Source organism: Choristoneura fumiferana, chromosome 13 (genome assembly GCF_025370935.1).
Source record: "Choristoneura fumiferana chromosome 13, NRCan_CFum_1, whole genome shotgun sequence".
NCBI lineage: Eukaryota > Metazoa > Arthropoda > Insecta > Lepidoptera > Tortricidae > Choristoneura > Choristoneura fumiferana.
The window spans coordinates 11,966,766-11,979,713 of NC_133484.1; the positions used below are offsets into that span (position 1 = coordinate 11,966,766).

Below are 12,948 nucleotides of genomic sequence, written 5' to 3' on the forward strand. Positions count from 1 at the left end.
GCTGCTGAGGTGAAAAATTGTATGTGTCACACGAGACCAAAGTTTTTTTGCATCTCGTGTATTTCAATCCCTTGCTGATCTCAGGATTCTAACCTAGAATCACTCGCTGGCGCTCGTGATTCAATTATAGAATCCTTCGCTTACTCGGGATTCAAAATCGACACTCGCAACAAAAAACAACTTTGCTCTCTTGTTGCACAAATAACTATTATTCAGTTTAGGCTATAACAAGCAATTATGAATGTCAAAAAATCTACCACTGGTTCGGAAAAACCTCTGTTATTCTTTACATAACTTTTTACGGTAACATCGAAAAGTTTTGCAAGTTGATGACAGAACAGAACCGCATATCACGATCGCGTGTCATCGTCAATATCCCAAGAATGCTTCTAAAATCCGAGGGTTTTTTTAAGAGCTCTTGGAGTGTAGCATTTCAATTTCAGTAAAATTTTGGTAAGTAAATGCAGACATGTTTGTTGACCAGGTACCTAACGTTACTAATTTTAACCGATTTTAAAAAGGAGGAGGATCTGTTCACCGGTGACTTAGTTAGGTAATTGTGGCCTGATTTTGTTTAATTTTTTTTACAGGATATTCTCTCTAGGTGGTTAAATGATTCTGCGACGTTAAGATAGGTTTAATCAGTAATTAACGCAAATCGAAATAACCATTTTTATTAATATATCTTTTGCAAATCTACAGATTTTAATTACTTTTCCTGTTATTTTTAGACTCGTTTTTTCTGTTAAATGTATTTTGAAGAAAGTTCGCACGTCAGAAAAAAATAGTAAGACTGAATGTTTCATTCTTGTCAGTTAATGTCTTTAAGATTTGTCCTATACAACTGAAATGGAAATTCTTGGTTGACAGTACACACTGTGGGATATCTTCTTAACTTAGACAAGTAAAGTGATTTTTTATCAATACTTCCCAAAATAATTCGCTTTGCCCAGTTAAATAGCCGTTAACTTACTCTTAGTAGTCAAATTCATCCGTGCCTCTTCAGCGCTTGCACCCAATCAGCACCGATTTATGCTGGCAGGCTTATTAATATTGGCTGGTATGCTGACTAATTACCCTGTGAATTTCCGAAGTACTCAATCAAGAGTCATGAATTAGGCTATACGCGTGTGTTCGGTTTGTGTTAGGTTTCAGATGTGAGGGCTACTTGGCTCTATTGCGCGACCTCTTCGTTACAAACGGTACCAGGAGAGTATAGAGTATAGAGTTTATTTGGCACTTGTTTCTTTTCAATGTGTAAATTTGCTCTAGTGTGCGAGGTTTACTTTATAGAAGTGTGTCATACGTCTAAATGTTGTTAGTTAGTCAGGATTTCCGTTAGTTTCGTAAGGTTGTCCATTTAGAACTTAAACAGGAGTTACTGTTTCAGAGAATAAAGTGTAAGTTTTAGTAATGATTTAGTATGGTGTTTATTCTGAAAGCAAACACAATCTATACTCAGTTTCTACGGCAGGCGAAAAGAAGAATATTGAAGAAGTAGGTATAGCGGTATACATATATTTTGTGGGATGCACTTTTTTATCATTTGTTCTTTGTACAAACTTTCAAAGTATGGGCTGTTAGTGGTCACACAAGACAATAAAACTTGTTATGTCATGCTTTAGAATGACGTTGAAAGATACATGCAAAAGGTTGGTCATAGTAAGTTTTTTCGCCTGCCGTAGAAACAGGAGTATGTCAGCTGATTTTTACGAATATTACAACATGATCAAAGGTAGGTACGAATTTCTTACATTTGCTACGAAGTTTTCTCCACGTATCTGAAAAGAAGAAAAAGTTTTATAAGAATGTGCTTTAATGTTAAGTTTTCTAAAAGAGCTCTTCTTCTTCTTGTACATATTTTGACTATTTTTAAGTATCTTAAAGCAAAAATGTATTATTAGGTAAGTACACTTTTCTTCTCAGTTATGAGGTCGGAGGTACATTCGATTTCAGTTCATTTCTGCAAGAAAATTGAACATTGTCAAAATACATTACAAAAGCTATTGGACGGCGATGTGACTCTTGCAAAAATGCAAAAGACATAACGCACCTTCAAAATTAAACTGAAGTAATTCAAAATTCTCTTGTTTTAAAATTCAACCAGATTGTCTTATAAGTATAACGTCTTAAACTTTCGTGATTTTCACTCATAGTCAAAATACCACGCATAGGACTTATCACGCTCACACACACGAGTAATATTAACTTCGACGTTTCGGCAACATTACAGTGGCCGTGGTCACGTCACGAGTAGACTGAAGTGTGGGGTGTCAAGTCTGCCTAGCAGCGCGAGTCCTTCGAACTACCCGCACTTGATCACAAATAGTACCAGCACTCGTATCACCAACTACCCGCACTTGGTCATTTTTATTTGTCATCCCATCACACCGACACACAACAATAACAACTTCCGTTCGTCCCTCAGAACATTCATCCCGACGCCGACACTTATTTATAACAGGATTTCATGAAGATGAAAGCTTATAACCATCGTCCCGGTTGAAATTTTTATGCTTCTCATTCATTCATTTGCTTCAGATTGTCTTATATTTAAAGTTTATTTCGGAACTGTAAATATTTCGAATTGTTTCAGTTTAATTTTAAAGGTGCGTAAGTAAAATTTTAAAAATCGTACTTTAAATGCAATCATTAATAAAATAACGTGCTTTGGTAAGTATAGGACAGGTTACACACTTTTTTTTAGTGACCCTGGCTATGAAGATCGTTTTCGGTTTCATATGGTGTTAGGACTAATGGGCATGCATTTGCATGATTATGAAAGAAATAAAGACAGATAGGCTAATACGACTCAAACAAGCGGCCAAAAGATTGGCAAATAGAAAATAACTCGAGAAAATATTATTTGTAGGTAAGTATATGCCCACGTTCGGCCTTAGTGTACACAAGTACCTACATGCTGAAGCACGCATCATAGAATAATGAGAAGTCGGGTTCGATTCCCGGGTCCAGATGATCTCTTCTGGCTTTTCCATATTTTCTAGGAAGAAAGAAAATGTTTATTCGATATATAAACAAAATACCAACAAGGTATACAATAACGAGGGCTGGCAGCTCAGCATGCTAAGGTACGGAATCACACCGCTGATTTTCAGCTGCAGCCAAAATATGAAAAGAAAAAAAAGCACATACCTATTTTACACCTTAAAAATACGTATGAAAGTATGTTTTTCCTCTTTTTTATACAGTATGAAATAAGGTAATTTCCCGCCGTGTGTAGGTATGTATTGAGTTACGCTTAAAGCTTTTAAACTATGCAATGAAAATTGTGTCAAAATATTTGTGTACAAACGCACACTGGCACACTACAAAGGCGTTGCGATGGAATAAGCAACACGGGAAAAACTTAAAAACAAACGTATACTCGTTGTTACAATAATTTGGCGGCATCGATTCAACCACACACTCCCTCTGTCCGATTTAATGCTATCACCAAGATTTGCATGTCACAGGACACATGGAGAGACGGACCCGAGGCAAATATCGTTGTTATACATAAGCAAGGCGAACTGGGTTGTGTCGGTACCTGGACAAATTAATTTGAGCGCGCGTGGCCTTTGGCGGTTATTAGGTGAATAATATCTTGAATTCAATACAATATTCAATCGAAGCTTACGCGTTGTAGGTATGTTAATCAATTGCCGAATTACGTATTTGTCAGATTAGAGAGGAGCTGGGCTATGTGCGTCTTTAATGAATTATTACGTTACGTGTAGGTATTGATCTTAAGATGCAAGCGAAATAAAATATGTGAACAAAGAGTGTGACTTATTCTAAATTATTATCGACTAATCATTGACTTGACAGACAGTCTGTTTCCCAATTAGTATGGAAATAATTAAGTAGGTTTTTATGCAACTGGGCGTTTTCAGAAAAAGTTGTTCAAATGTCTTTTTTTCAAGATTTGGATGAAATTTCGTTTTCACCTCAACACCTCAAACAGGCAGGTTCTCATGTGAGCAAAATCGCATTTTGCTCACTCCGTGAGACAAAGTAACATTTTAATTATTTTTTTTAAATGCTGAGGATAGTGTTGGGTCTACTCACTGAGTTCCAAATATTTGAACTTCACTTTGATCTGTCACTTTCACTTCAACACGAAAGATGCGAGAGATAGGATCAAATGTAGAGATTACAATCTTAAATTAAATTTATGGTATTTAAAAATATATCGATACCTAATAAATTACATGACAACGAAATATTTCCTAAATGTTAATTTTTCCGCTCTTTTGATGAAGTATGCAACCTCGTTGCACGAGAACCGCTTCTCTTGTTTTTTTTTTTTTATAAAAGAATTCTGTATACTTACTGCCTCTACAGTTGAAATAAATATTTGTGAAATTGAATCAGTTTGTAACAAATCTATTTATGTTTATGTAATAGAAATTTTAATAAAATCATATTTAAAGGTTTAATAACATTTATAATAAATATACCCCCTTATTCATAAACGACAATCAAACCTATTTTAGTTAAAATGCCGCTAAAATTCGTTTGTCCTTATCTGTCACTTCGACATTTGTATTTGTTAGAAAGGGACAAAGCATTTGTTAGTTAACATAGGCTTGTTAAGTTTTATGAATAAGGGGGTAAATGTTTATTGTTCAACCTTTTTAATGACCTAAAGATGAGGCTTTTTGCAGTATTAAAAAATAAGTATGACATATTTTACAAGTAAGTACCTAGTTACTTAGAACTAGTTCTAAGTTCAAATCACAATGCATAATATGAGTATGAGATTTGTATTGTACCTACCTACTGGACACTTTTTCGTTCCGAATTCAAAACCTCTCCACTTAGGTACCGCTTTTGAACAATGTTTGGCATTCTTAACTTTCTGGTGACTTTTTAAAGATGTTATCGCGACTCTACGTATCATTTTTTAGTAAGGGTTTTAAATATGATTATTATATTTGTTTGTTAATTATCGGTTTATATAAAAAAAATGTGTTTGTTTTGTAAACGGGTTTTATTCTTATGTTACATTTAAATTATGTTCTCGCTGCTGAGGTGAAAATTGTATGTGTCACACGAGAGCAAAGTTTTTTACATCTCGTGTGTTTGAATCCCTTGCTGCTCTCAGGATTCTAACCTAGAATCACTTGCTACGCTCGTGATTCAATTATAGAAACCTTCGCTTACTCGGGATTCAAAATCAACACTCGCAACAAAAAACAACTAGGCGCTCTTGTTGCACAAATAACTATTTCCTACTCAGAATCAGGAGCTCTTTCGATTATAATACGAGAAAAAAAGTGTCCCAGGTTTTATAATTTTGTGTTATCCATTACACTACCGCCACAGAAACGTGTATGAAAACGGTAACGTAATGAAATAAAAGATCTTGGGCGACTTTTTTCTCCTATTACAATCGAAAGTGCTCCTGATTCTGAGTAGGAAAACGAAAAATCATCCAAATCTAGAAAAAAGTAATTTCAACAACTTTTTCTGAAAACGCCCAACTACAGACATAGTAATAGTCAGATTAATACCTATTAGAGAACACTGATATTCCACATACATGATATGATATAACACGTAATATTTGGTAGATAAAGGAAGCATCAGTATAACAGCGTGATAGAAAGAATAGTGGTGAAAACAATAATGATTCAAAGTACTTTAGTCAATGAGGCTAAAAAACCCAAAGGAAAGATTATAAAACGAGGGCCAGTTTCACCATTTATTGATAAAAAATATATGACAGATAAAAGACAATGTGATGCCGTCTCTGTATTATTCTGACAAAACAAACAATGGCAGCATCACCATAAATAAATAGATGAAATAATAAATCACAGATATCGGTCACAAAGAATGAGTGGTAAAATAGCGGTTTAGATAAATGAAAAAGTCTTAGAAATATCTATAATGACCGTTTTCTATGAAAGGTTTTCTTGGAAATATCGAGGCTAGTTAGGAGGGAGGGTTACCCTTATTCTACTGTAATGCAAATGTACAAACTTACATTATTTTTTTATCAGTTTACATATTTTTCAAGAAAGCGTAAGCTTTAAAATTTGGACTAGTTCCAATTCCAAATATTAGGTAAAATAAAACTTGTCAGAGTCCAAGTTTTCCGCAAGCTGTGACCGACGAGTGGTGAGTTCCAAATTAACTTGTTTTCACGTTGGTGTCCTTTTAATGTTCGGGTTTATTAACTGCGACCCTGGCTTTGAGTGATTGGATCCGGATTAGAGGTAAGCCAATAAAAATACCGGCCAAGAGCGAGCTTGAACCTTTAAACGGCGGTAGTCATTTTTTCATGAAATAAAACTGCTAACAATGATAACAGAAGTGACGCTGACGAGTTACCTAAAAAAATGTAAGAGACAATATCGTATGGCAAGAGACCAGACGTGGAGTATGGGAAGGGTCCTGGTGTGGGATGCTACATGTGTAGACACACTAGCCCCTTCGCATCTCCACCGGACCTTCACAAGGGCAGCAGCCGCAGCAGAGGCAGCCGAAACCGCCAAGATAAGAAAATATAGTGGTCTCGGCGTCGAATATAATTTCGTCCCTTTCGGTGTAGAAACCCTGGTCCGTGGGGCCCATAGGAGCACTAAGCCTCTTCAAAGAGATTTCGAAGAGGCTTAACGAGGAAATACTGCCAGCATCTTCGGCACAATTTATTTATTTACAATGCCGCAGGGGCCTTTTTTAGATATAGTTTAGTTTCTAATATAGTTTTTAATTTAGTTTGTAAAATTTAGTATTATTTCTGCGGTTTGATTTATTTCTATCTTAATAAACTTGATAAACAGAAATACATATATAATTAAAATCAAATTTAGTTTTTGAAAGGTACTTATTATATTAAATTCTTGTTCCTCCATCTGGCGTTAAATTACATTATTCTAAAAGTGTATTACCTTTCGAGTTGGAATCGTCATGTGTAACTTGCATTTCCCCATTGTCTGTATCACTGCAGGTTTAGTCACATTCCTAATTGGCCATTTAGCTTGTAGCAGGTTACAGGTAACGTGGACATAGCCCTCAGCGATACGACCGACGTGGCTCGTCATACCGATGGACATACGTCCAAATTAGCATATCTAACAAACGACGGTACCACAGGTTTGTGTACCAAGCCCAGTTAGGCAGGTTTGTGGCCCTTTTGCACTATTGCAGCGTACACAAACAATATGAAATGTTTACTTTAGTTTTTACGTAGGTTTTTAGGGTTCCGGAGCCAAAATGGAAAAAACGGAACCCTTATAGTTTCATATAGAAAATACAAACTGAGACATGGATGCCCAGAAAAACCAGAAAAAGAGACCAGCACTGGGAATCGAACCCAGGTCCTCAGCGTTCCGTGATGCGTGCTATAACCCCTACACCACTGCTGGACAGGAATCTAGAAACTAATTTTTCCTATGCATACATACCTCAGGTTGCTTATTTCTACTTTGCTTCTTAAGCAGCAGCACTAGCGATATCTATGTTGCGTCGACAGATGTCACACTCCTCCTCCTTATAGTTTCGCCAAATCCGTCTGTCTGTCTGTCGGTCTGTCTGTCTGTCCGTCCGTCCGTATGTCACAGGCATTTTACTCAAAAACTACAAGATGTATATCAATGAAATTTGGAGTACAGATGTCTTGTCAAAAACGCTATTTAGTTTTGTAGTTAATGAGTTATTGCCGAAAAACTGCGCTTCTCAACAAGAGAACGTAACTGCCGTGAAGATACGCTCTTTTTCTGGTAATAGATTTTAAGACTGTAGTAAGTGTTTTAATTGTATTATTATAACGCACAAAAAATTACTTGTCTTTTTTTATTTCTGTAATCTTGATTGTGTGTTTGTGTGCAGTACCAAATAAACGTTTTGTCTATCTTTATAACAAGTGGAGAAGCACACAAACACAGCTATTTAGATGGAATGAGAAATATCAAGGGAGTTGCAATCTACGATTGCTGTCGAGCGATCTCAGAAGTCGGATTTTTTGCGGCAAAATATAAGACTATCGCAAATTTTGCTGTGCTTATATCGATGTTAATAGTTGTGAAATAGAAAAAAATATTTTGATGAATCGTATTACAAATAAAAATAAATTTCTTGAGGTACATTTGCCAGATTTGTGTTGTCTTGATAATATTTGTGTTGTCTGGACAATATTGTGATAAGGAAAGTTCCGGTCATTTACGAGAAATGTAAATGTAACTTACACAAACTGGGATGTGCTGTGTTCTAAAAGCATTTGCAATTAAATTGGCCAAGTCTGTTGAACAACATCCAAAAGCAACTAGGCCGATTTTTCGTGGTAAAATGCCAAATTTTACACGTAACGCAAGAAGTAAATATCTATAGTAAGTGAGCCACTTACTATAAAAAAATATTATTAAAGATTTTTAGGATTTTAGCTCCTGGAGTATAACTGAATAGGTAATCTTCTTAAAAGGAAGGGAAATTCAGCTAATTTTATGGTCTTTGGTTCGTTAATTGGTCTGACTGACAGACTATTGGAGCGGACATCCACTTTGGGAACGCTTTTAGATAAAGCTTCCTATTTGTGACCAATTAGCGGAATAAATAATTACGCCAACAGCAAAAAAGGTTTCGAAAAACTGTCAATGTGCTAACACGAACTGAACAATGGCGTTTTTCTTTAAATTAAAAATAGACACAGTCGACTGTTAAATTACCTAGTACGTTTCTGCCACGCGGCGGCCACATAAGCACGACGACGTTTGTACACGCGTCAATGTGTGCGTAAGATACACAGGGCTGACTATCGCAAACTCTACTATAAGTATCTACTACCAATGACATTTAAAGGTACTTATATGTAGGTATGGCTCAGATGTGCAAATAAATGTAATCGTTAATCTTAACTATTTATTTAAACCTACTTAAAATGTGTCTGTCTGTGTATTTCAGCATTATTATTTACACATACAGACCCAATATCACTTTCGGTCATGCTGCCAAGCAAGGTCGGTTCGTCTAGTAATATTTAGTTTATGATACAAACCTGTCGGCAGAGCGCGACGCGGCTCCAAGCTCGTTGGACAGTTTTAAGTGACCGTATTACTTTTTTGACCCAAAAAGTAAGTATTTTAATGTTTTTTTTATGGTTTATTGATTAATAACCATGCGTAGTATGTTCCATTTTCCTAAACTACTATAATCTATAAGTATTGTAATCTAAAATAAAGCGATTTGTGTAAGCCTACGGTGCTCCGTTTTTTTTACGTAATTTAATATTTAAGTAAAGATAGGTTGATGGGGCGCTTGAAACAAAATTTTTGGTGGCAATTGAAACATGTTTCAATTGACCCCTGTACGTGTTTTTGAGTATGCGATGTTTATTGTAGCTATTTTATTTTTTCAGATGCCTCGAAACCGCAAAACAAACTACTAATCGTGGCGAATGCGACCTGAATTTGTACAATACAAACCGAAGATACTCGTATTCCTTCGCTCTTATTGCGTAGACATAAAAAAGCTTTTTTCTTTCGGCTTTTGCCGTATCCACGTCCCTTACTCTCCACACAATAAAGTGTTTTCTGAATCTCAGGAAAAGGACTGCGTATGCATGCCTGATTTGCATGAAAAAGCTACATAAGCAGCAGACCTGGAGAAGATTGACTGCAATGTTCTGTGTGTAAGCTGTGGGCACACGAGGATTGCATATTCTTCAATATTTGTGTTATACATAACTGTGAATCTGATTAATCTGGGATTGATCTGATATGTTCCTATACGTTTCTTCCTAATGTTAGCAATATTTTGGTCCATTATTTGTACTTATCTTTTCATTTGCCAAATTTATCTTATGTAAGATTACTATTGTTAGATACTTACTTAAAAAGTGTTATACTTTGTATGAGAAACTTTTATAAATGTTGATTAAATTACTAATATGTAGTTTTTGTACTGATTTGTGGTGTGCAATAAAGAATATTTGTATTCTATTGTATTGTAGTAAGTCGATCTCAATACTGAAATAATACAGTCCTAAATGATAAGTTAGGTTAGGTTAGGTGTAGTATAATTATGTTACATTCAAAGACTGGCTTTGGTTGATATGATTCTAAAGTTAAGTAGTTTTTAATGATAATTATTATAGTAAATACATATTTTGTTCTTGTTGTTTCAACTACCCCCAACCTTTGTTACATTTGACCCAACCCTGGCGTCTTTTGAAACATTTACCGTGATTTTCTAAAACTCTTCTAACTATTTATGAAATAAAATTAAACTTTTCACCATATAGCTAGATAACTTAACTATAACTTACACCATTTAAGAAACCAGCTTGGTAGGAAATGAGGGTAGAATACTCAATTTTATCAAAAACGTTCCAATTGACCCCAGCCCTTATTTCACGTGATTTTTATATCCTATTGACTTAAAAGGAGCACGAAGTTTTCAAGGCAACTGGTTCTTTATAAAAATGTTTTTTTTTTGTTTTTAAATTTGGTTCGGATCGGATTAGGATTGTAATAGGTTTTTATATAAAAAAATATTTAGTATTTTATTAGTTTTCTTTGTTTGGTTCAAGTCTGGCTTAGATTTTTTAAATAAATATAAGGTACCGTATCTACTAGTTAGTTTACTAAATTATGACTTAATTTATTTATTTATTTGGACCTTCAACAATAAGTACACAGTTTCATTATTACTAACATTGCGTAACAACTTATAAGCTATGCGCCTTATTAATTACAGAAGATCACAGCATGCATTAAATAATTATACAGGTTGCACGAAAATAAAGTAAAAAAAAAACTCAACTTAGTTTGCTAACGGTTAAAGTTAATTTTCTTGAATTAAAACTATATAATAAAAGATTATATAAAAAAAAGAGAAACAAAAAGTTAGATATTAATGACATTGTTCAGTTAATAAAATTCAATCAGTTGTTTATTTTGTGGAATCACCTTGCCCCCTGAATACCTAAAATACCAAACGAGCGAAGGCATGTTAAAAAGCTAGCGTTTACATAACGGAGGCAACCCTAGCGCACATTTCAATGACGTTGCGTCACCCGCGCCCTGATAGGAGCGGTAGGCATCGATAGCGGTGGGATTGCCCTCCGTCCATACAAGTGGTGTGTCTGTTACGTAGTAACTTGTATATAATCTGTGACAGCGCGAAGTAGAATTTCAACGTCGGGGGTACAGCGCCGTCTATCGGCAAATTGGGTAGGTTAGGTTAGTTCCGTGATTTCTTTTTTATATTTTTTAGACGTGCGGTTCAAAAGTTAGAGGGGGAGGGGCCACATTTTTTCGAAGTATCGGAGTGAATATCTCCAAAAATATTCACTTTATCAAAAAATGGTTTTTGCAAACCCCTATTCACTTTCAAATACCTATCCAACGATACCACACAACATAGGGTTGAAGTGAAAAAAGATATCATACCCACTTTTACGTGTACCTACCCGTTATGTGTACGGTACCTACCCTAAGCCAAATTGCAGCTTCATGCCAAATTACAGCTTTCTGGTACTGGCACTAACGGTCTCTGACTGAGCTTAGCCGCGGACAGACAGACAGACGGACAGACATGGCGAAACTATAAGGGGTTCCTAGTTGACTATGGAACCCTAAAAAATGTCCTGATGAAACGATTTTGACAATGTTTTGTCGAAACAATTAAGTCCCTTACTTTATGTATCGTCTGTTTACATAGATAGGACAGCGAATTAAGAATAAAATTAATGAAAAATTAAGTAATTAATGAATTTTCAACTTTATTAAGTACCTACACAATTAAGAAAACTGAAAAAGTAAAAAACCGGCCAAGAGCGTGCCGAACACGCCAATGATAGGGTTCCGTAGCCATTACGAAAAATCAAGTAAAAGGTATTTTTCTAAGGATTTCGTATTGTGTACGGAATCTTCCAAGTTTAGGTATATTTTATTTCTTAGGCTGCTATTTACCTACTCTTAAACTACTAATAAATCTCAAGCAATCTTAGCCGTTTAGAAGCCGCAGTTTAGAATCTCGATTTTAATCCAAATGTTCATTTTAAAGTTGAATACCTATTTCTCAAACCGATTACTGAATCAAAAAATCTTCTTGGCAACCCCCAATGGTTTTAAAAGACCTATCCAACGATACCCCACACTCTAGGGTTAGTCGAGAAAAAAAACCATCCCTTTTTTACGTTTATGGTATTACTTACCAAAAAAAAAATCATTTTTTTATTTTACCACTGTTGGCGTAACTGATATTAGGTACATATTATTATCATCATGCCAAATTACAGCTTTACAGTACTAACGTCTCTGAGCTTACCCGCGGACGACAGACAGACAGACAGACGGACAAACATGGCGAAACTATAAAGATACCTAGTTGACTACCTAAAAAATTTTTTAACAAAAAATGGAACCGACTTCAAAAAACTTGAAAATAATTTTCTACTACTTTGAAGTCGGTGCCTAAGCATAAGTACGAGCCAGCAGGAGTGGAGCTATAATCATCTACCTCACCTACATACTATATATAGGGCTTCAATCACTCCTGCTGGCTCGTGCTGAGGCATCGACTTCGAAGTCGTAGAAAAATATTTTCAAGGTTTATGAAGTCGGTTCCATTTTTAGTTAAAAATGTTTTTTTTCATAGTTTTGTCTTAAACTTTCGTGATTTTCACTCATAGTCAAAATACCACGTACAGGACTTATCACGCTAACACACACGAGTAATGTTTACCTTGACGTTTCGGCAACATTACAATGGCCGTGGTCACGAGTAGACTGCCACGGCCACTGTAATGTTGCCGAAACGTCGAGGTAAATATTACTTGTGTGTGTTAGCGTGATAAGTCCTGTGCGTGGTATTTTTAGTGATTTGTAACCAAAGTGCATCATAACGATTCCATTAAGCGCAAACACAGCATAGTTATATCATTTTATAACAGAGTACCGGTACCTAACCTACGTTTTTCTTTATCAGGGTCCAGTTCAC

At 35.5% G+C, this 12,948-nt stretch overlaps 1 protein-coding gene across 9 annotated transcripts in view; it reads right to left on the reverse strand.

The window, feature by feature from the left end:
- fru (sex determination protein fruitless) overlaps positions 1 to 12,948 on the reverse strand; it is a 99,306-nt gene that overhangs the window by 41,028 nt on the left and 45,330 nt on the right. For 8 of the 9 annotated variants that reach the window (XM_074096345.1, XM_074096344.1, XM_074096335.1 and 5 more), the window contains exons 2-3: positions 1,755 to 1,781; positions 974 to 1,078 (exon numbers count right to left, since the gene is read on the reverse strand). In XM_074096345.1, coding sequence (XP_073952446.1) covers positions 974 to 992 — 19 coding nt within the window. In that variant the 5' untranslated portion in view covers positions 993 to 1,078; positions 1,755 to 1,781. The remainder of the gene's footprint in view (positions 1 to 973; positions 1,079 to 1,754; positions 1,782 to 12,948) is intronic. The other variant, XM_074096341.1, reaches the window with a different exon arrangement.